General features: G+C 35.7%; 7 protein-coding genes across 8 annotated transcripts in view; 2 read left to right on the top strand and 5 right to left on the bottom strand.

Annotated features, from left to right (window-relative positions):
* LOC149382209 (protein S-acyltransferase 18-like) overlaps positions 1-44 on the top strand; it is a 1652-nt gene extending 1608 nt beyond the window's left edge. Inside the window, exon 6 of the mRNA XM_089630370.1 lies at positions 36-44. Coding sequence (XP_089486496.1) covers positions 36-44 — 9 coding nt within the window. The remainder of the gene's footprint in view (positions 1-35) is intronic.
* The window catches only part of LOC149382208 (glutathione synthetase, chloroplastic-like), a 28369-nt gene extending 27768 nt beyond the window's left edge, over positions 1-601 (bottom strand). Inside the window, exon 1 of one of the 2 annotated variants that reach the window (XM_089601788.1) lies at positions 251-601. In XM_089601788.1, coding sequence (XP_089457914.1) covers positions 251-577 — 327 coding nt within the window. In that variant the 5' untranslated portion in view covers positions 578-601. The remainder of the gene's footprint in view (positions 1-250) is intronic. The other variant, XM_089601789.1, reaches the window with a different exon arrangement.
* Positions 602-2548: 1947 nt separating this feature from the next.
* LOC149382207 (uncharacterized) lies at positions 2549-6560 on the bottom strand. Its single transcript, XM_089601804.1, has 12 exons — positions 6429-6560; positions 6293-6333; positions 6099-6202; positions 5878-5955; positions 5544-5626; positions 5131-5182; positions 4824-4913; positions 4586-4654; positions 4355-4456; positions 3891-3959; positions 3763-3819; positions 2549-2881 (listed from the first exon to the last, which is right to left on the bottom strand). Exons 1-12 carry the CDS (start codon positions 6497-6499, stop codon positions 2795-2797), a joined length of 903 nt encoding a protein of 300 aa, XP_089457930.1. The 5' UTR covers positions 6500-6560; the 3' UTR covers positions 2549-2794.
* A 1508-nt stretch (positions 6561-8068) lies between these two features.
* LOC149382206 (sodium/hydrogen exchanger 1-like) lies at positions 8069-11623 on the bottom strand. The gene is made up of 14 exons (XM_089601790.1): positions 11265-11623; positions 11069-11187; positions 10869-10966; positions 10716-10775; positions 10580-10626; positions 10297-10491; positions 10142-10188; positions 9990-10056; positions 9787-9887; positions 9606-9707; positions 8827-8965; positions 8665-8727; positions 8516-8596; positions 8069-8436 (listed from the first exon to the last, which is right to left on the bottom strand). The coding sequence occupies exons 1-14, from the start codon at positions 11454-11456 to the stop codon at positions 8137-8139; spliced, it is 1611 nt and encodes a 536-aa protein (XP_089457916.1). The 5' UTR covers positions 11457-11623; the 3' UTR covers positions 8069-8136.
* A 381-nt stretch (positions 11624-12004) lies between these two features.
* On the bottom strand, positions 12005-14337 carry LOC149382205 (uncharacterized). The gene is made up of 8 exons (XM_089601808.1): positions 13903-14337; positions 13648-13727; positions 13151-13211; positions 12998-13055; positions 12853-12910; positions 12665-12737; positions 12430-12535; positions 12005-12271 (listed from the first exon to the last, which is right to left on the bottom strand). The coding sequence occupies exons 1-7, from the start codon at positions 14221-14223 to the stop codon at positions 12443-12445; spliced, it is 744 nt and encodes a 247-aa protein (XP_089457934.1). The 5' UTR covers positions 14224-14337; the 3' UTR covers positions 12005-12271; positions 12430-12442.
* A 1686-nt stretch (positions 14338-16023) lies between these two features.
* LOC149382204 (UPF0603 protein At1g54780, chloroplastic-like) lies at positions 16024-17703 on the top strand. Its single transcript, XM_089601806.1, has 3 exons — positions 16024-16514; positions 16889-17081; positions 17323-17703. Exons 1-3 carry the CDS (start codon positions 16083-16085, stop codon positions 17568-17570), a joined length of 873 nt encoding a protein of 290 aa, XP_089457932.1. The 5' UTR covers positions 16024-16082; the 3' UTR covers positions 17571-17703.
* A 116-nt stretch (positions 17704-17819) lies between these two features.
* On the bottom strand, positions 17820-20107 carry LOC149382203 (GDSL esterase/lipase At1g54790-like). Its single transcript, XM_089601814.1, has 5 exons — positions 19832-20107; positions 19527-19727; positions 18579-18742; positions 18206-18476; positions 17820-18112 (listed from the first exon to the last, which is right to left on the bottom strand). The coding sequence occupies exons 1-5, from the start codon at positions 20082-20084 to the stop codon at positions 17859-17861; spliced, it is 1143 nt and encodes a 380-aa protein (XP_089457940.1). The 5' UTR covers positions 20085-20107; the 3' UTR covers positions 17820-17858.
* Between the last annotated feature and the right edge of the window lie 2010 nt (positions 20108-22117).

The raw sequence follows: 22117 nt of genomic DNA, 5'->3' as shown, positions 1-22117 counted from the left end.
GATGGTCAAGAACAAGAACTCGTCAATTGACACAGATCATCTGAAGTTAAATGTTTTATATAGTTTAATGTGTACTCATTTTTTTACGAAACTAAACATATTCTTGTAATCGGAAAATCTCTTGGCCATGAAGAGAGCTAAATAGATATATATATATATATATATATATATATATATATATATATATATATATATATATAGAGAGAGAGAGAGAGAGAGAGAGAGAGAGAGAGAGAGAGAGAGAACAAACCTGAGATGATTTGTCGCCGACGACAAGGCCACGGAGAGAGCTCCAAACGAGAGAATCGTAGACCATCTCGTCCAAGAGGTTTTGATCGATCCCGTGGAAACCGGACATCGAAATTCCGCCGTGAGTCTCCGTGGCTTGGGGTTTTCCCGATTGCGACACGCGATTTCGAAAGAGTGGGTTTGTGAGGGAATCGTTGAATCGGAGACAAGTGTTGGATGATTTTGATTTTGATATTGATTTGAAAGCGAGATTAGTGGTGGAAGAATTGGATTTGGAGTAGAGGATCTTCTCACTGTGGACTGTGAAGGCCGTACGACAATCACCCATTTAGATTTAGACCACCTTTCTTTCTAACTCGCAATTCAAGTCAACTCAAGCACTTATTCACCAAATTTTTCTGCTGACCTGGCATGTTTTACTAAGCTAATTGTAAATGGATTACTATGTATGTTGTATAATAGTTGATGAAATTTCAAGACGACCTCACTTGTGTTTTTAGGCTGAAATTGAATCGGTTCGGTTCGATTTTGGCTATTTTAATATCATAATCTGAATTTTTTCGGTTTTAAAAAATTTAGTCTAATAATCGATTCAATTAATTCCAAAACCGAAATTCAGTTATCTAAATATTCGGTAATTCAATTTCTTAAATTCAATAATTAGTTTTTATATCTGATTTTCAAAATTCGATTATCTGGTTCTTCAAAATCCGATGATTCAGTTTTAAAATCAGTTTAAAGAAATTCGATTTTTAAAGTGATTAAAATTCATAATCACTTTAAAACTAGTTTTTAAATCCATACCCGGCTATAAAATTATTATGATAATCAAAATTCGATTAAAAGTGAATCATACAATCCTGCGTGATTATTTATTTTTTATTTTATAAAAATAAATATCATGTATCTGATTTTTCTAAAATTTAAAATTGATATCCGGTTCAATTTTTTAAACTGAATCGATCATCCAAATTTCGGTTATACAACATGGCATCGATTTTCGGTTTTATCCGATTTTCGATTCGGTTTGTTCCATAATATATGAATGCTTAAAATGTCAGCTAATGATATTTTAAAATAAAAATAAAAATAACCTTGCGACTTCTTAAAAAAAATGTATATCTTGCTTTTCGGCTGCCAGTATCCAGAAATAACAAATCCAAACAGAATTTCGTGAGGTGGATATGTTTGTAGCTTGTTTAATTTTTTTTTTTTCTCTTTTTTAATAACTCGGTGAAATTTAAGTTCAAGTATAAAAATTGCAAATGGATAAATGTTGGTATATGTCACCAATTTAAATCACCAGTCAGTATAAATTATTGATGATGACAATACTTCAAACAAGAGTTTTCTACAGAAAAAACTTTATGTATTACAATTTTATGGCCTATCTTTGTGTGTCACAGCTTGTCTATAGACCACACGATGTTCATACTTCATACAACACATGAAATGTTAAAATGTATATCAATTAGTATTCCCAAGCATATCAGTCTTGTCATCGAGGTTAGAAGGAGCCTTGAGAATCGGACGTAGAGGCTTTAGCTTGTCCTCGTCGTTATGGAAAGAGTTCAACTTGTCGAACGACCCAATCTTTTTCCTCTTCTTCATGATCTTATGTATCTCTTCAGCTCTGTCGTTTATGCTCACCATTTTCTTCGGAGCCTTTGGTCGAGCCGATGATTCCTCGTTAGCTCTCTCTTTCTCATTCTCAACCCCTTCTTTCTCTCGGTCTTTTTCCAGTAAAGTGCGAAGAGAAGAAGAGGAAGGGTTTGAGCGTTTTTGAGGAACGGTCTTCTCTGGTTCGGTTTCGGCGCTTGAAGTTCCACGGGCCGTCTGATCAGGTGTAGTAAGGTCGACAGGATTTCCCAAAGTGGATTTTTTGACGGCTTGTAAAGCTATGCTTTTCATGACAAAGTCGAAGAGCTTGTTGCAAATCCCTACATGTTCGGTTTCTTTCCGATCCATTTTTTTTTTGTGTGTGTGAAAAATAAGGGCAATAGTAGTTTGATTTTTTTTTTTTTTTAATGGGAATTGGAGAGATGAGCTAGTTTGGAGGTTACAACGATGCTATTCTTAAGAATCTTGGATTTAAAGAGCTTTGAAGCAAAGCACATTTCTTCTGAGAACAAACATAAAAGAGCCTGAACTTCAAAGGAAAACTTTTGCTTGGGTAGGATAAGGCATTGCTTGGAAGGCATAACCTACTACACTACTAATTCAATGGGAATTCTGATATAAGTTACTAAAATAAAATATCTTCGTCAGATTATTTCTTAACACATGATTTAATCAGACATTATCCCAGAGTAAACTCGTTTATTAACTTCGATAAACCAAGTACGAAAGGATTTTGAAAGATTGGCACTGACAAAAAAAAACTCACGGACGATTTCAAAGCCACGTGACTAAATGGCCATCGAACCGGATTCGTCAAAATAGCCTAGAATTATATCAGAATGAACATTTGGGCCGATACGCAAGTCATTTTAATCTTCAATGTCAAATAAATTCAACAGTGAGATGATTGTGCTCAGAAAACCATTTAGAGCGATATCCGTCCACAGAGACGCCAGTGCGCGTCAGTATGAAAGAGCGATTTCTCAAATACCCAGATATCTTTTACCAGAACCTGCGGACAATGGTAAATTTATAAATAACTAAAGAGAATATTTTAAAAATATCTAAAAATACACTTTTGTCCCAATTTCGAGAGAAATACCCTTTTGAACAAACTCATTTCACTTTCACTCTCTATCTTCCTCATTCGGTCTTTCACGCTCAATTCCAACGAGATATAACTAAATTCGATGAGATACGAGGGAATTCGACGAGCTATGATAACTTAAAATGACAAAATTTCACGTGAATTTGACTTTTTCCGTTTAAAATGTCAAAAAATATGAATTTTATCGTATAACATCGTACATTATCGTACACTATCATACGGCATCGTATATAATCGTACGTTATAATTATAATGTACATTATAATTTGTATGAATTTTATCGTACATTAATATAATGTATCTTATCTCATCGTATTATATCGTACACTATCGTACGGCATCATATATTATGATACGTTAAAATTATAATGTAATGTAACGTGCGGTAATATAACGATAGTGTACGATAATGTACGATGTTATACGATAAAATTCATTTTGGGCATTTTAAATGGAAAAAATCAAATTCATGTGAAACTTTGTCATTCTAGGTCATCATAGCTCGTCGGATTCCCTCGTATCTCGTCGAATTTAGTTATATATCGTCGGAATCGAGCGTGAAAGACCGAATGAGGGATTGAGAAGATAGAGAGTGAAAGTGAAATGATTTTATTTGTTCAAAAGAGTATTTGTGTCCGAAGTTGGGACAAAAGTCTATTTTAAGATATTTTTAAAGTATGAGGTCTAATCTCGATATTTTGTTAACTTTTAGGTCAATAAAATGAAATTTCTCTAACTAAATTGGCTTAGATACAAGGCGATAGTTTAAGTTACTGACACCATACCTCTTTAGATTTATCACCGGAAACTACTTTGCCCATTAAATCATAAGCTTCAAATCTCTGTGGAGTGGAACAAAATGTTACGTTATTATAAAATTACTATCAGTTTAAAGTGATGCAGTTGATTTTACCTGCTTTGTAAGAAACTCGACTGTAAGCTGACAGAATACTTTGTCGACATCATTTCGATCAATGCCAATCTGGAAAAAAAGGGAGAGAGCATTAAGGCTATAGCATATTTGTTTCCAAAGGAAACAAGATTGTTATCAAATTTTTGAAAACCATTCAAACACTATTTTATGAAATTATAAAATGAAATAAAATAACTAAATCTTAGTTATGATAGCTTTGCTGGAATTATACTCCTAATTCTACTACAACAATTAATCGAAATGTAAACAAAGGCCTGTTTTCCATCACAAGAACAAGCTAACGAATTTCTAAATCAGTAACTAACTAGTGAAACACAACCCTATTTACAACTCTCTTACTATACAAGCTGAAAAGGAAATTACAGTAGAAGCATTCTCTTAATAATTACTAGAAAATGGAAAATAAAGCGATGGAACAAAACGGGAAATTATTTATAGCTTACCAGTCGAGCTCGCAGTGTCCGAATTTTTACAACTGGTTCAACCATTTCCCAGTAAGCCTTTCTCCATACAGATTCTCTTTGTTTCAATTCATTCTTTAGTGTCTGCAAACAGGGAGAGAAAGTCTCGGAACTTACAAGATGTTCAATTGCCACAAATTTCATATTAAGAGAGAATATCAACTTCAAATGATGTAGAGAGCATTGAAAGTAAAGGGAGAAGAAAAATCATACAGAAAACATCCGATCTGTAACTATCTTTCTCAATGCACTCTTGTCTCCATTTGCTATGAAAGTGTTAATCTGCAAAAAAAAATATATGAATAACTCAGAAGAGGTAAACAGATACGTTACAATGACAAAAACTGAAAGAAAGCTCGAAATAAACAATCTCCCGGCAAATTGACAATAAGTGACTTGGAGGCCAAATTGTCTGTCTACTAAACAATATTTCTCAGTTTTCTCTTCAAACCTCTTTGTACATCTCTACTGCCTCTTTGTAGAACATCTGCTTTGAGTATCCAGATTTTCTTAACTTTGCAAGGCAATATGCACTTTTAAGCTGCAGATTTAAACGAAAAGAAAATCATCAACATTGGCAATCGGTCACGATGTGGAATAGTAGAGCTTTCATAGAGAAAGTCTATATGAATGCGAGTCACGTACAATACACATAAGCAAATATACCAAATTTACCGAGCATGTGTAACAGCCAGAATGTAAAGATTTTTTTTTTTTTTTTTATGGAAGTCCACAATTTGCTCAGAGAACTGCAATACCTCAATAAGTATATCCTCTTTCGTTCTTCGCCAACCACTCATGGTAAACCATCTGGAACAAGAAACACAATGGGATCAAGATATCAGGACTGCGATGTACTACACACACAACAGCACCAAACAGAGAAAAATTACAATGTATCAAATTATTATTAATTAAACATCTCACAAAAGGAAATGATATCATGAAAGGGACACAGCTAGCCCTAGACAGTGGATTTGAAAGGGGAGACTCTAATGTTACATTCAACAAACCAAACTTAAGTGGGAAAATTCACTTAAATGAAAGATGTTATATATACAAATTATTTAAATACTACTCTGAAACTCAAGTCTTAAATTGACGATCTTAAACTGAAATCTCCAACTTATTAAAACGAAAACGATAACAGACAATCTAAAGAAAGGCCAACCTTTTCCAGAATGGGAGTTTTTCACGAGGAACATATGGCTCGTAGACAATCCCAGGACTCAACAGGTTTACTCTAAGAGCTCCCTGCACAATGAACAACAATTTGCTTCGTAAAAACAGCTCACTCTGTCATAAATTAGCAGCTATATAACTTCAATAGATTTTATTAACAAAATATTCTAAGAAAGCGGTGACCAAATCGAATCCTCTGCTACACTAAAACACTTGAATTTGAATTAAAAAATAAGTTCAGCGTACCCGGACTTTACAGAAGAATTTATTTCTATCACGAACTGAGCTTAACCTTAATTTAAAAAAGGTAAAACATAGTGTACCATTTGTCGTCCTTGTGCAGGAACGCTCACTTTTGAAGCCGATCTTGTGTCATTCTTAAAGATTTCTAACTCAGCAGCCTGAAAAAAAAAAGGAAAAAAAAAAGTGGAAGCTTATAATCACACAAGACACAACAAAACATACTTGATCCATATAGATTGCAACAAAAAATTGATTAGCAATACAAATAGGAAGAAAAGAATAGCTCACTTCCTGAACTCACCATTGCAGAGCGAATTACCCCAGCGCCTCGAGGAATCCAAGGAAGTGAATATTGATCCTTGAACATAAGAGAAGACATTTTCCTACAATTAAGTTCAGCCATTTCTGTGAAAACACAAATTTCTCGAGTTGTCAAGCATTTCGTTTATACTAACTCGTGAAACATGATTTGAAACGTCACAATTAAAATATTACCGTTCAAAATCCCATTCGAATTGCTAGCTGAGCTTCCAAGCCTGAGAATCCAATCAAACTCATGGTCTTAAGAATCATTACAAAAAATGTATAAACATGAAGAATTTGCAATTGAAAAACGAAGACTAATACTTACAGAAACGAAGACTGGCGAATCTGAGAAGCTCGATATAGAGACCGAATCGATTGTAAGTTTCTGAAAGCCATGTCTGATCAGGAACTAGAGAAAATCAGAATAGAAGAGCACGCAAAGTGGGGTTTTGTGGGTTTTGTTTTATTTCGATTCAAGGGTTTAGTGAAGTTTATGGTTAAATGGGCCTAAGAGGTTTAGGGCTCATTGGGCTGAAGTATGAGATATGAGATTCAAACTAGGGAAGGGACATTTCCTTAACTAAAATTTCGTTTTTTCGATAGGATGAGCGGGAAAATAGAAAGAAATAGAAAATAATAGAGATTTTATTGGGGAAGATTGTAGGTTGGTAATTAGTATGATGGTATAATAGGTAGATTTTTGTGTATCTCTCATTTGACTTTTGTTTGACCGGTCCTAGTTTGGTAAATTTTTGAAAAAATAGGAAAATGGAATTTTGCCTTAATTTAGTCCTACTTTTGGCAATTTTCCTTCAAACTATCCGATCATTCAAATTGAATCACATTTTTTTTAAATTGCCTATTAAAACCCAAAGAAATTTTAGTTATAATCAACTCAAACTATCCAATCATCCAAATTAAATCACATTTTTTTTAAACTTACCCATTAAAATCCGAATCAATTACACAATAAAAATTGAAGTCATTTATTGAGTAAATCAACTTGTATATATTGGTGATATCTTTATGTCTACTCAAAACAAAAATTCTAGTTTTAATAAAAGGGAAAATAACACATTTATACCATGTGTTTTAGTGAAATGTCGACTTTAACCTTTGGTTTTCAAAAATGTCGAAATCATACCTTCGGTTTACCGAAAATGACAAAATTATACCCTGAAACGGATAATAGTGTCACAAATCTCTCTTTCATTGATATTAACTCTTATATAAGAAAAACAAAATCAAATCCAAAACAGTATCATAACTTTCAAATTTCCAATTTTGAAATAAAAATAGCCTTAAATTGAAATTAAATAATAAAATTCATATCTCCCAAGAGATGACTTCATTATGTGTTCGAATTGCAACTCTGAATCATGGGTTCTCCATTCGAATCTGTAATTTTGATGACTATCAACTGTCGATTTTAACCATTTTGCCTCTTTTTGCGTTCTTCACGATTAAGAGACTGTTGTTTATTTTTTTGTTTTTAAATAAATTACATATATGACGCAAATGAATAAAGATAATTGGTGTTTACATATAAATATTATAGTCAACGTCAATGAAAAATCAATAAAAAGAAGATTTGTGGCACTGTTTTCCGTTTCAGTGTATAATTTTCTCATTTTAGTTAAACAGAAGTATAATCTCGACATTTTTTAAAACCAAAGGTTAAACTCGACATTTCACTAAAACACAAGGTATAAATGTATCATTTTCCCTTAATAAAATAACACATATAACCCATTCTTATAAATATTGAACAAATCGATCATCATACATCGAAATATTGAAAAACAACCTCATGATCGATTATATATATATATATATATGAAGGCCAAATTTTATAAAGTAATCAAGTAACGCATTACTATGATAACAAAACTTGTGTTTATACTTTCATACATATTATTTCCCTTTTACTTTTTAGGCACCAAAAAAAAAGAAGTGCCGCGAATACTTTACACAAGAAAAAAATAATAATGAAGCAAAATCTCTACTTTTGAAATTTTCACTTGACCTGACCCTCAAGGAACCTCTTGAGGTATGTCGGGTGAAACGGGAACGATGGGGATGAAACCCCGGCCCCCAAAAACCGGCCTCATGAACTTGTCGTCGAACTTCCTCCAAAAATGGTGGACAGTCGTCGTTGGATCGCTCATCATCACTCTCAGCCGGCTTCTCTTGGGCTCGCTCGGCCCGCTTTCTTCCACCAAAAGCACCCGAAGATCCTCCATGCTTTGAGTGTCGGCCGCGTCAGAGATCGACGGATTCGAGTGACGCAACAACACCGCTCCGATCAGCGGCTTTGTTATCGAGCCAAAAACCTGTTCAAAAGAGAGAGATAGAAAGAGAGTGAGAGAGAGAGTTGAATCAACAATAATTCGATTCGGTCGATGCACTTACAATGTTGCTGAACAAAACGACGATTATGGTACTGGTGATCATCAACGCGCTATCGGCAGTTGAATCCTCGGATTCTGCAAACTGAAAATTAAAAATAAAAATTATGGATTTTTGGGTATATATAGAGTCGAAAGCATCGTCGGACTTACTTGGTTGTAAGACAAAGCGATTGTTACTGCGCCTCTCATTAGGCCCGCCCACCATATGATGAACTGAGACGCAAAGTGTCGGTCAAAGTTTTCGGATTAAGCCATGAAATGAGAAGAGCTGATCAGTTGTTTGGAGTAGATAATTGGGTGATTTTTTGTTACCTGTTTCTTGAATTCAATTTTCGTATTGTTTCGCCTCTGAACGCAGTTTTTTATGTTTGCGATTGGGAACAAGAACGCAGCCCTTCCAAGCAAGACTAGAAAGAACAGCGTTGAGCTGACAGCGATCGAAGTTCCCACGCTGAATTCGAGCGGAAATATACAAGTTGGGTCCCACATAGGAAGATTATAAGAGAAGTGAACTCAATAGAATAAACAAGGGAATTGATGATCTAGACTCAATATAACTAGAACTACTAATTAGTCTTAAATCATGAAAAGACTAGCTGGTTAAACTTAATCAGATCTAGACTTTTTGGACCATTGTGCCCTTAAAAATATGAGGCTCTATGTTTTTTCGTTGTAGGAAGGGTATTTATGTCTAAAGGCGGGACAAAAGTCTATTTCATGAAATTTCTTTAAATAAACCAAAAATTAGCGATATAAGCAACATAAACATAAGCGTTTGCGTTTTAACCAACGTTTTGTAAATTTTTCGTATATTTCCAAAAACTTTTGTATATATTACGTAAATAGCCATATTTACTAGAAATCTACTCTGCGTTTTTTAATAATTTTGATAGCGTAAAAAGATTTACATGGCTATTTACGAAAAATTAACGAAACGTTGGCTATTTCAAAATTTCTAACGTTTCATATGGCTATTCTAACATATTGAGGTACCAAAAACACATTGACTATTTAGAAATTTCTAACGTTTCATATGGCTAGATAGCCAATAGACCCTAAAAATATTGTAAGAACAAAAAGATTGACAATACCTTGCTTTGCTGCTTTTCCATTTTTCGATATCCAAGGCATCCATCCCGACATAGAGAAATATGAAGGTCTCCGCGATGAAGGAAATCGTTGCGAAAGCGTGCCTGAAATCGCCCAAAAGAAAACCACCATTGTTTTTTTAATCTCTGTGAATCCAGATTTTCGTATAAAAAGATTCCTTACTTGGTTGTTATTCTCGAGCTTTCAGTGACGTTGTGCCATGTATAGTGCGACATGACTATGCCACAGAAGAAAATCGTGAGGATTCCGCTGAGATTTAGAAGCTGCAACAACGAATATCCATAACCATAAGTGATGACAAAAAAAAAGGAAAAAAAAAAAATTGAATCCCAAATTAGAAATCTATATCAATCGTTTTGTCAAACCTCTGCTAACATGTACGATAGATAAGCCATGAGCATCATCAACGCAACTTCCCGATCCGTGGAATGCCTGTCGATGACATTACATAATGAACACAAAGAATACATATTTGACTACTTCAAATATCGGAAAAACATATAGTATGCAATCTTACCTTCCAAAGTACAGAGTTTTTATGATAAATGCGCTTATCAGACCTGCCTGTAACGATAAAAACATAACAAATATTAGCCTATATAAATCATGTTCGGCATTAGATCTTGCGACACTAACCAAAAAAATAATAGTAGAGAGTTTATCGGAACTTACTGCTACACCAAGAGCAGTGCTGGTGAATAAAAGGTAAAGGAAAGTCCACAATAGCTTCAAGGCTGTACCGGCATCGATATTGCTGATGTCCAGCGATTGCAGCGAATAGAAAAGCACGATGGAAGTAGCGTCGTTCACAACTCCTTCCCCGAATACAATGCTATACAGAAATGGTGTCTCGTCTTGACTTAGAACCTTTGACATGACCACAATAAAAGAAATTGGAACTTAAATTCAATAACAGTAATAATAATCAGTCGCCGAATAGCACGTGAATATCTACCTGTAGTGTACAAACTGAATCTGTGGCGGATAGTATAGCACCGACAGCTTCACAGAAATGACTTATAATTAAGATTACGAAATAAGAGCGTTATATACAAGGGAAGAGAAGTTCCAAAGCACATTTAGTTAGTCACCGAGATAATCTTTGACGTCCAGGCTCGAGATGCCGATTTTCTTGAACAGTAAAAAAGCACCTGTAATGTTTCGTGATGTGAATTGACTTGACTGACAAAAAAAAGCATCAAGTGGTTGAGAATATATTGTGTGCAGATTTCATCTGATCTTACCGAGTGATATGACGCAGAATGAAATCACTGTACCGAACACACCAAACAACAATATAGTCGTGAAGTTCTTGAAGAATTGCTTCTTCTTGACCTGGAAACTAAAGCCGAATCGGAGAAAAACACGGTTAGAAGAGAAACAAACTCGAAGATCCAAAATCTAGTAATGCGTGTCTGTGAAAAAAAAGAGGTTCTGAACAAACCCGGCATTGAAGATAATTGGAGGAAGGAGATAGAGGAAGAACAAATCCTCGCTGAACACCAATATCTTCGAGCTGTCTCCTTTGCTTACCAACAGAACAATCCCACCGGCGCACAATCCCTGTGTCCAAACAGTCCGTTGAGAGCCGAACAGAAGAAACAAAAAAGTCAGAGAGAGAAACAAGCATTATTTCGAACCAGAATGAGGGCGGTGATGGACTCGTTAGCCCATCGGTTCTCTTCTAGGAGATGTCCTATGACGATGCAAGCGCAGAGGAGCGTGAAGAACACGGTGAGAGCGATAATGGTGGTCGTGTTGAGGAATGACGACGAGTCTCGTAGTGGATGATGTTGCTGTATCTGAGCTCTAATGGCTTCGAGGATAGCCATTTCCGCGACTCAGTAGCTGAGCTTCGCATTCGAGATTCAAGATTTTCTTTTTTTCCTTTTTTTTTTTTTTTTTTTTTGTAGAAGAACACTGGTTTTGGACTATTGGATTCCGAATTTTTTTTTTTTTTTTTTTTTAAGGAGAGTTATTGTATGGTTTGGTTTCATGGTCGCTTCTACAATTTAAAAAGGCCAGCAAATGGAGGGAAGAATGGTAGTTGAACACTCACTGCTCTCATATGTTACACATCTCTTTCCACGTGTTGCCACGTATGCATTCTGTGGAATGTTTTCTAGTAATTACGGGATTACCCCATCTAGTTGGTGATGTGGCAATCCACGATTGGTGGGACTTGCCACAGCTGTGGGGAAGAGAATTTGGTGTGGCTGTTAGTTGGGATTTTGAAGAAGATTTTAATTAAATAAATCAGAAATAACCGAAAACATATAAACAGAAACATGTACGCACGATCTTGTTTCTCTCATTCTGGAGAGAAGTGAAGGCTCTTCATGTTGTTTACCTTTTCAGTTGTTTTGGTTTACCCGAGTTGGCTTTTAAGTACGACCACGTGTAAGAAAATGGGATGTTATATTCAAGATTGAATTTTGAACCAAACAAATTACGAAAATATTGCAAAAGTTTCATCAACTATCGTCATCTTTACAAATACAATCTCAGAATCTGAAAAGCCTAACATGAATACTAAGTCCAAAATCAGCTACAAGTTCCTCTGGCAAACCTATGTGATCGCCGCTACCTCCTGGTTCTTGATTCGCTAAAAAAAATCATTGTCCATCACCGGAAAATTACAAAGAATCTGGAAATAACAAGACATATCAGTTCAGATAGAGATGCCCAAATAATAAATAAATAAATAATACTTCAGCATTAAATTTTGTCACCAACATCTCGAACATGGCAAAACAGTACTTGTGTTCATTGATACTCAGTGTTGAAATGATTACAAAAACAAACCTGTGTGAGGTGGCTATAGAACAGTCATTGATATGGCAGCAGAACGAAGCTTCTTGGCATCTTCGACCCACGTGGACTGTGGGGCCGTTGCTGCGGCAACGATTGCCTATATCATAGAAAAACGAAAAAAACAAAAAAATTAAAAAAGCATATGACTAAGAATTTAAAATCGATCTTGGTGTAAGAGCCAATATCGCAAAAGCGAGGGAACCACTAAAGCTCGTAATGAACAAACCCTTCCGCCATTAACGGCTGCGACAAGTCCTACACGTTGTTGATCATTCCCAAATTCGTAGTAGTAGTACGTCCTGAAAACACATCAACCATAAAAAAAAATAATAATAAATTGATAAGGCAAAGCATATGAAGATCGTGAAACTGAGACAACTCGGTACAATAGCACCAACTTGGACATGAAGTTACCTAAAACTTTCTTCTTCCTTTATTTTGAATGTTCGCGCAGAGTATAGAGTCGCTCCAACTAGCACGTCGGAATTAAGCACAAGTATATCAGAAATTGGTCAGGATAAACAAAATACTCATAAAATAAAGTTCAGGCTTCAAATACCCGGAACAAAGAGTTTTGCAGCTTGTTTCAGGGACCCCAAATCTGTTATGTCTTTGGCCTGCTCAATGAGTGAATACAAGGTAAGTCCCGAGAGAACTAGGTTGGAATTTTAATGGAATAACACTATCGCCAGAATATTCAACTGTTATAAACCTCTAAAAATGTGATCTTGAGCTGATTGGTTGGACGAATGATAACACTCACAACTTCTGATCTGTTTCATTGAATAAAGCAGAATATAACTAACACAAACATTGATTGTGAGGTGTACCAAAACATTTCTTACACAAGAAGCAAAATAAAAAGCACTGAGGTTAAAATTTAGATAGCAATTAAAATACAAGAAACATTTTTTTTTTTTTTTTGACAAAAGGAAATCCTTCATTAACTGAAATGATCTTTCAACACCAAGTTCTGAAACTCGGGAGGAACAGATTCCTCCCGGAAAACGCGACCTGACAAAGAACTTAACGCTCTAGCATTGGAAATACCAGAAACATTTAGGAAATTAAAATAAATCAAATCAACATGAACTTTGAAACATCCTATATCCTCTTGATGGAAAAATTTGTATTATAAAATAAATATGTATATATATATATATATATATATATATATATATATATATAATTATAACAAAGTTTCCATACCCATCAGAAGAAGCAAACCGAGCAGCGTAAGTCTTTGGCTTTACTTTATCTCCATAAAGAGACAATCCGGCTTCGTAATCCTACACATAGTGATCACAAACTAAATAAATATGACTAAATTTGCACTTAAGACCCTAAAATCACTATCACTAGTACGATACATTACCGATTAACAGAGACCAGAACAACTTCTTGAAATCTAATCGGGAACAGAGATAGGAACATAACTTTTTTAGGATTAGCTTAATTAATCACCTCAGGTTCCGCAATGTCCTGGAATCGAGGAGGGATTCGTATGGAGAATCCATCGCCGAAGAACTGAAACCACGACTTGGTGTTGACGACGCTTAACGGCGAGGGATTCGATGGCGGTGGTTTCGTCGGAGGCGAGGATTCTTCTCCGGCAACTGAAGGCTCAGTCGAGAGCTGTGGTGTGGCTATGGAGATGAGAAAGAGCGAGGTGGTTTTGAGAACCAGGTTTCTCCTTGACTTGGGGATGAAGGAAGGGGATTTAGGAATGGGTGGGTTAGGGTTAGGGTTAGGTGGGTGAGGAAAGAGAGAAAGAAGAACTGCCATGAGAGCGAGGGAGTGAAGAGGATGATCTCTTTTCGTTCATGGCTGCTCTAGATTCTCCTTTTTTTTTCTTTTTTCTTCTGATAATGTTTGGATTTTGTCCCTTGTTTTTCTGGGTTGTTCACTCGGAGTGAAGTGGACAAACTTACAAAGAAACGACGGTTTCGAAAATTGTCGTATTATTATAAACGACATGTCGTTTTTATTACAAAGAAACGACAATTTCGGAAATTTAATGTTAAACGACATGTCGTTTTATGTTCACTCGGTGGTCAAACTTACAAAGAAACTACGGATTCGGAAATTTACTGTCGTATTCCTGTAAACGGCATGTCGTTTTTCTGGTGTACACACTAGTAAAGTGGACAAACGACGTTTTTGGAAATTTAATGTCGTATTCAGGTAAATGACATGTCGTTTTCTGTAAACGCGTGCCTTTCTTGTCTGATACTGGAATTTGTTAGGCTTTCGTGCCCTTCTATGTTTTGTTATCATAAGCCCCTCCTTCCATGTTTCGTTATTATTCATTCATAACTCACACATATATAATTAGAAATTAAATTTGATAAAAAAAAAAAAAAATTTAAAATAGAGCGCACACAAATCCACCACTTAAGGAATGGGACAACCCGTTTCCTCAAAAAAAAAAAAAAGATTGGGACAACCATGTCCAAACCCCCTTTGTTTACTAGTAAACTAACAAATGAACTCTAGTAATGGGGAATTGGATAAGAGTATTACATTAAATGGACTACAGAAATGTTGTTAATCTTTTTTTTTTTTTAGAATCTTGAACATAGAATTACTTGTTTAAGTATTTGTTATAACTAGTCAATCATTTATCTCTTTTTAAAAATCTAGTTCAAGTTTTATTTTACTAAAAAAAATAGTCTATCGAGCCGAAGTTAATTAAAATAACTGAACATTTAATTAAATTAATTAAACAATTAATTTAATTAACTTCGCCTGATAGACTATTTTCTTAATAAAAAAAATTGAACAATTTTTTTAATAAATAAAATTTGGACTATTTTTAAAAAGAGAGCGGATTATTGAACTACTGGTCTAATTATCTCTTACTTAAAAAAAACTTGAACAATTTTTTTAATAAATAAAATTTGGACTATTTTTAAAAAGAGAGCGGATTATTGAACTACTGGTCTAATTATCCCTTACTTAAACGCTCTTATCCCGTCATGAATTTTAGAACAATATCATCACAAAAATATAACGATATCATGGAGAGATTTTTAAAGGGGCCTGATTGATTAAAGTTGGAGTTCATAAGCTCGATTTATGTTTTTCTAGAAAATACTCTATACTAGGTAATTTAATCATTATACCTTAAATATTGAAAAAAGTGATAAGAGTTTAAATTAAAAAAATAGTGATATTTTTGTTAATCTAAATTCATTTAGTGATACGCCCATCCCATTCACAAATTATTATATTTCACCGTTTGAAAACCACCAAAAATTTAGTTAACCTCTTTGATGATCTATGTCTTGACCTCAAGCAAAATACTCTTACTGATTATCTTTTGCACGATGGTCAATAAAATGAAACTAGTATCGGAAATTGCCTAAGCAAAATTGAAGAATTTTGTCTTTCAAAGTAATGAGCAAAATATTGCCGTTGGGAAAGAAGTGAGGAAGACACTAGCTTTACATGGACTAAAACGTTATCCACAAACCAAAAGGAAATCTAATCGGACAAAACCAAATCCAAACCACCCAAAATAACACGAAAACATAACAGCAAAATAAATAAATAAAATAAAAATATACAAAACCAAAAAATAAAAAAATCACAGACAATCTCTCTGATGATTCGCCTTTGATCTCTCACTCTCATTCTCTCCAATGGACACCATTCTTTCCTCTCAATCCCTATTCCCTCTCTCAAACCACAAGTCTTCTTCTTCTTCTTCTTCTCCATCGCTCTCACTATCCAACAATTCTCAGTACTCTCTACACAGACCCACCGTCAAGAGATCACAGCCATGTTGCTCTCTCTCCCTGAAACCGCCGTCTCCGACGATCACCAAGCAATGGGTCTCCCAGGCGCAGCAAGGCTTGGCAGCGTTGGCTCTGTCGGTGGCTCTGACGTTCTCTCCGGCGGCGATGGCGTCGGAGTTCGACGTCCTCAACGACGGTCCGCCGAAGGAGTCCCACGTGGTGGACGACGCCGGGGTTCTCAGCCGCGTCACCAAGTCGGACGTGAAGAGACTTCTCACCGATTTGGAGGAGAGAAAGAACTTCCACATTGACTTCATCACCGTCAGAAAGCTCACCGTAAGACCATCTTTTTTTTTTCACTTCCCCTTCTTTTTTTATTTTTATTTTTAGTTTTATTTATTTATATTGTTTTTGCGTTTTCTTCAACGTCACGCAAGTGTGAAGAGAAAACTTTTAGAAAACTTTAGGGGAGCCGAGTTTCTTTTTCGAGCGAAAGAGAGAAAAATTGTACACAAAACTCTGGATTTTGATTATAGTGAAATCTGCAGCAGCTAAGTGGACGTAACTCTGACATTGAGAGAGTGAACTACTATAAATCTGCGTGCGTTATTTGTTCTTTGTTTGTTTGTTTGATTATTTTCTAATTAGGTTGGATTTGGGGTTCAAATCCTAACAAAAACTTGTTTTTTTTTTTTTTTTTTAAATTAAAGAGCAAAGCGGACGCTTTTGAGTACGCGGACCAAGTTTTGGAGCGGTGGTACCCGACTCTCGAGGAAGGGGACAACAAGGGGATCGTGGTTTTGGTGACTAGTCAGAAAGAAGGCGCCATTACCGGCGGTCCTTCCTTCATCAAGGCCGTCGGAGAGTCCATCCTCGACGCTACCGTCTCCGAGAATCTCCCCGGTAAATCCCCACACTTTTATCTATTTTTATTCAAACATGTCAAGGTTTTCCCCGGCAGTTCTAGCTCCCATAATCTTAAAGTACGACTTGGTGGGCTCTGATAACATGTGAAGTAATTCACTTTTAACAATTTTGAAACGCAATCCGAGATTCGATCGGGGTCAAAAGAGCCACGTTTTCGGAGCCTCGTTTTAAGATCATATAATAGCCAATTCATGTTCTTATGGGTTGGCTTTTTTAGTATTGGCGACGGAGGAGAAGTACAACGAGGCAGTTTACAGCAGCGCGAAGCGCCTCGCGGCTGTGATCGACGGGCTTCCGGACCCGGGCGGGCCCACATTCAAGGAAAACAAAAGGGAGTCCAACTACAAGAGCAGAGAAGAGACAGAAGAGAAGCGAGGACAGTTCTCGCTCGTCGTTGGAGGTTTGTTGGTCATCGCCTTTGTGGTGCCGATGGCACAATACTATGCTTACATCGCAAAGAAGTGAGGATTTCGGGTTCCGAATATTGTATCTCTCTCTCTCTCTGTATCTAGATCTTTTCTTTTTCCTTCTCTGTAAAGAAAACTCCTCGAAGATGTTATACGAGATGATCTTATTAATTTATTAATTAATTTTCATATCTGAGAGCAATTCTTTAGATTTTGTTGCAGATTTCAGTTTCAGTTTTCGCAGTTTATAAAACCAAGTCCTTTGAAAGTATAGTATCAATATATGAAAGACATACATCCGAAGTTATAAATACTATATAAAGTTCTAGTGAATAATTTGGCATCTTTAGGATTCGATTAGCTTTAGATGGAAAGGCGGGTCAGAAAATTTCCCGGTGAGAATCTGCGATGCAATGATCTGACTTGCTGCCTCGGTGTAATGCGCTCCGTCCCAATTGATGTAATCGGAGCTTTGGGTACACCCTTCTGCAGTGACCGAAGTCCCGTTCAAGATCTTCGTTTGTCCGCACGAAATTCGAGGATCGTGGTTCAGAGGAGGACCTCCGTATCCGCAGCAAGCCATGATGGCCTGTTTGAACCCTGCAGATTTCCAAAAGACAACATAGCATGAGAAGAAGTAAGAAGGAAAAAAAAAAACTAAGTACTATATATATGATCCAAATGAAAGCTGACCATATCGCGAATAGTTTGCGATGAGATTGGCTTTAACGGCGTACATATCGACGTATGAGAAGTACGCGTTGGGATGTTGAGCCTGCAAGTTTTTTATGAGAGAGTAAAGCTGATCGTTGAACATCCTCGCGGCTTGGTTGTGCAAACTCACACATCCCATCTCGTCGAGCTTTGATGGGTCGTTCCCGAATCTGTGGAAAGTCATTGCCAAGCATCCGATTGGATCCGTGTTGTGTATCCAAAAGTTTCTAGCCCCATTGTCATATAGTCTCTGAGATGAAGAAGAAGAAGAAGAAGAAGAATAGACAGTGATATAAGTTCGAGGCGAGAAAGACAAATTTTAATGGAATTGTTGTTGGTGATGGAAACCGACGTTTATTCCTGCTTCGAACTCTGCCAAAATCACCGGAATATATTCGATTATCTGATCAAAGGTTTTGGAGTGAAATGCGCCGATGAGGTCGTTGTGGCCAATATCAACCATGTAAAGACCGTTGGTGAAGTCGTTTTCCTTTGGAAGGTAAGCCAAATTCGTATCTTAAAAAAAAAACAGACAAATAAAAGAACTGTTTAGGATTATAGCCCGCTTAATACGTAGGACATTTTGTTAAACTGTTTAGGATTAGCCATGTAAAGAGTATTGTGTCATAATTTATCAAAGATAGATAAAAAAAAAAAAGGACTTTCAGCCTTCTATATGGGGTAGTAGTGTATATGTGTGTTCACGTTCAGCAAAAAATTTCATTTTATATGACTATATAGGAGAAATTACATAGACACAAAATTTCCTAAATATTTGGTATTTTAAATCATCCTTGAAATGCATCACGAGATAAACCTACTAGATAAACTTATATTAATGTGTTTTAGAATGAAAGCATGACAAGAATTGCATAGGCGGTAACTAGTTTGATATAATGGTAATTTCACACATAACGTCTTGAGTTTGAACTCTTTGGGTTACAAAAATGAATTATGATAATTTTGGTCGATAGTGTTAGGTCGATAGTGTTAGGTCAATAGTGTACTTCTAAAAAAAATAGAAACGAGGTAAATTCCATCTAATTTCCACTATATAAAAGGGTGGGAATTATTCATTCATAGGTGTGACTTGTGAGCCTAAAGTTAAATCATTACTAAGTGCGCTGGACCTATTTATAAAGATCTCACGTAAAATAAAAAAAAATAAAAAAAGCAGCTTAAATTTTTGTATAAGCTACTTAGAATGGTATCACTATTTTAAGGGGCATGCTATGCTAATAGTTACAAGTCATAAAGATAAAAAAAAAATGATTTTTTTGCTCCAAAAAACCAAACCCACCTTTCGATAGTAATTCGATAACCCGAGACTTGAACCGGAGAAACTGGGACACTTGAACTCTAAACGGAAACGGGCTGGCGATGGGAAGCGTTGGCGGGATAATGGTGGAACCCCCGGCCGCAAAGTTGCATCCTTTTTGAAAACTCGGCGCGCCAACCGAGTCAAGATAGGGATTCAAGAAAGGGAGGCCAATCGCTTCCACTAAATAATTATATGTCATTATACACAACAATTACATTTTTATTAAACAATGAAGAAAAAGAAAAAACAAGTACGTACGTATATGGGCTAAAAAAAAAAATTACTTAGAAAATCGAGGACGATTCGTCCGTCAGAATATCTCCCGGTGGAAGAGTTGAAATAATTTTGTCCGTACGGAGGGTTGAGGGTTTGGTATACTGCGGAGGATATGAGGCTTCCGGTGTCGGAACTCGAGCCACCGAAGTTGAAAGCTGCGGAGATAGAGATGTTGATGCGATCGGCGGCGATCGTAGATTCGGCGATCGGCGAAATTGATGCGAAGATGGTGAGAAGTGGGAGGAGAATATTGGTGGCCATGATTATCAAAAGTTACTGCAAGGAATTATGTAATCGAAATTCTTTTTGAGGTTAATGATAACGGCCAAACAACTGTTAATTAGCTGCTTAGATGCATTGAGATGCATATTGTAGTTGTGATTAGACGGCTGGGAATGCGATCTTGACTCGTTAAGTTTTCCTAATTAAAAGCCGGACGTAGAAATATCTTTTTCATTATTACATGGGTAGTTAGTTATGTTAGGATTGAGTTGTGTTGCTTGACATAGTGGGTCCCACGAGGTTTGGCTGTTGAGATTTAATAACATGTCAATCAGTATCTACGCACCATTATATTGATCCAGATCATATACAATAATTAATTTACCGAGTGACCACCAGGCACGAGTCAGTTGGATTTGTTTTGTAACCTAAAAAATAAAAAAAATAAAAAAATAAAAAAACTGAAAAACTACTTGACTTAGCTCCAAGTGTTCAGGCACGAGTCGGTTGGATTTGTAACCTAAAAAACATAAAAACAGAAAAACTACTAGACTTAGCTCCAAGTGTTGGAACACAAATAAAAATGGCATTATTTATCTCTAATTTTATGTTCCAAGTGTTGGAACACAAGTGGTAATAAATTTTCATGTTTCTCTTAAAAATATCTCATATTTACAAACAAATTTTAGATAAAAAAGAAGAAAATAAATTTGAAATAGGACATAAATGTCAACCTTGCCCATTTCTCCAAAATGAGTTTAGAATATGAATTTTCCGGAACTTTTTCTTTTGCACAATTAAATTATACGTAAACAAGATAAAGTCTTTGTTTAAAGCTCAAAGATGGCTATAAACCCCATATATTTGAGCATAAGTTGAGGCTTAATGAAATTAGTGCTAAAATCTCCCAAAAATAATATAATTTAATAAATAGCAACAATAACACATTTACTCAAATTATGTAAGTAATACGTGATTTCAAACGTGAACTATTTAGTTACGTAATTTATCATATATTACCTTTAAAAAATGATTTTTTATATTTTCTTGAAGCCTCTGGGCCGATCATGCCCTTATTTAGAGAAGGCCCCAACTAATTCAAGAGATAACGTCGACATATAGAAATCATTTAATAAATGGGAAATGGTGGCAAAAATAATCAATATTTTTTCAAAATACTACTTATAAACTCATTCTTTTTTTTTAGGCAAAAATACTCAAAGTTTCAAATGTAGTTACATGTAAATACTTTGCCGTTAAAATTTTTGTTTGAACTTAATGGTCCGAGTAGTAACGGACCCTCTATAACGTAACATGTGGTATTTTTGTCAAAGAAAAAAAAACTTTGAGTATATGAGTACGTAGTATTTTGACAAAACATTGATTATTATTGCCACCATTTTTCCGTTAATAAAACAAGAGATGGTTCACATACAACGGTGGTCTAATTGATTGTTGAAAGCTCTATGTACACTTTGGCTACCGTTTCTTTTAGGAAATTACCTGCTCTCTCGATCAGACCTATCTTGCAAAGCACGTCCATATCACCCGCCAAAGAACGAGCCAAATGAATCAAACAAACCCTCCTTGGGAATCCTGTGTGAAGATATTGGATTAGAAAAAAAAAAAAACAAACATGACTTAAAGATAAGGCAGAAAGGAAAAGCAAAGTACTCCCTATATACAGTTTTCCCTGTTGGAGAATGATAATTGAAATCTATCAAACCTTGTATTGTTCTCTCCAAGAAAGGTCTCTTGACCATCGTTTCTTTTAAGAGATTTACCGGCTTTCTCGATCAAACTATCTTGCAAAGTGTCTTGAACTCACTCGTCAAGAAAGGAGCTGAATGAATCAAAAGCCTTCTCGCAAAGCCTGTGTGAAGATATATATTGGGTTTTAAAAAAAATGCTAAACAGGGCAAAAAGAAAAACCAAAAAATGGAAAAAATAAGAACGGAAAAATACGAGACTATACTCCTTTTTCAAATCCATCAACCGTGTAATGTTCTCACATTTCTCCTCGTTCTCTAATTGTTGAAACCATGGAAAGGCTTGGTTAGGAATTGGTTGTT

The sequence above is a fragment of the Urtica dioica genome, chromosome 11 (genome assembly GCF_054948205.1).
Source record: "Urtica dioica subsp. dioica isolate 48M chromosome 11, U.dioica_male_clone48M_v1_H2, whole genome shotgun sequence".
Lineage (NCBI taxonomy): Eukaryota > Viridiplantae > Streptophyta > Magnoliopsida > Rosales > Urticaceae > Urtica > Urtica dioica.
The sequence above is the reverse complement of the archived record's forward strand: the minus strand, read 5'-3'. Positions and strand labels throughout refer to the sequence as shown.

Bases quoted from the DNA above. Each gene is read 5' to 3' on its own strand.
- LOC149382205 (XM_089601808.1), bottom strand. From the start codon at position 14,223: ATGGCAGTTCTTCTTTCTCTCTTTCCTCACCCACCTAACCCTAACCCT. The intron at 12,911-12,997 runs GTATTTGAAGCC...CCGACGTGCTAG, and splicing joins TGCAAAACTCTTTGTTCCGG to TTGGAGCGACTCTATACTCT. The intron at 12,738-12,852 runs GTAACTTCATGT...ATGTGTTTTCAG, and splicing joins AAGGAAGAAGAAAGTTTTAG to GACGTACTACTACTACGAAT.
- LOC149382204 (XM_089601806.1), top strand. From the start codon at position 16,083: ATGGACACCATTCTTTCCTCTCAATCCCTATTCCCTCTCTCAAACCAC. The intron at 16,515-16,888 runs GTAAGACCATCT...TTTAAATTAAAG, and splicing joins TCACCGTCAGAAAGCTCACC to AGCAAAGCGGACGCTTTTGA. The intron at 17,082-17,322 runs GTAAATCCCCAC...TGGCTTTTTTAG, and splicing joins CGTCTCCGAGAATCTCCCCG to TATTGGCGACGGAGGAGAAG.
- LOC149382206 (XM_089601790.1), bottom strand. From the start codon at position 11,456: ATGGCTATCCTCGAAGCCATTAGAGCTCAGATACAGCAACATCATCCA. The intron at 10,057-10,141 runs GTAAGATTGCAT...TGTCATCGACAG, and splicing joins AAAACTCTGTACTTTGGAAG to GCATTCCACGGATCGGGAAG. The intron at 9,708-9,786 runs GTAAGGAATCTT...GGGCGATTTCAG, and splicing joins AGCTCGAGAATAACAACCAA to GCACGCTTTCGCAACGATTT.
- LOC149382203 (XM_089601814.1), bottom strand. From the start codon at position 20,084: ATGGCCACCAATATTCTCCTCCCACTTCTCACCATCTTCGCATCAATT. The intron at 18,743-19,526 runs GTGGGTTTGGTT...TTTTTTTTTAAG, and splicing joins TATCGAATTACTATCGAAAG to ATACGAATTTGGCTTACCTT. The intron at 18,113-18,205 runs GTCAGCTTTCAT...GGAAATCTGCAG, and splicing joins CGCAAACTATTCGCGATATG to GGTTCAAACAGGCCATCATG.
- LOC149382207 (XM_089601804.1), bottom strand. From the start codon at position 6,499: ATGGCTTTCAGAAACTTACAATCGATTCGGTCTCTATATCGAGCTTCT. The intron at 3,960-4,354 runs GTAAGCTATAAA...CTTTTTTTCCAG, and splicing joins GGACACTGCGAGCTCGACTG to ATTGGCATTGATCGAAATGA. The intron at 2,882-3,762 runs GTATGGTGTCAG...CATTGTCCGCAG, and splicing joins CCGGTGATAAATCTAAAGAG to GTTCTGGTAAAAGATATCTG.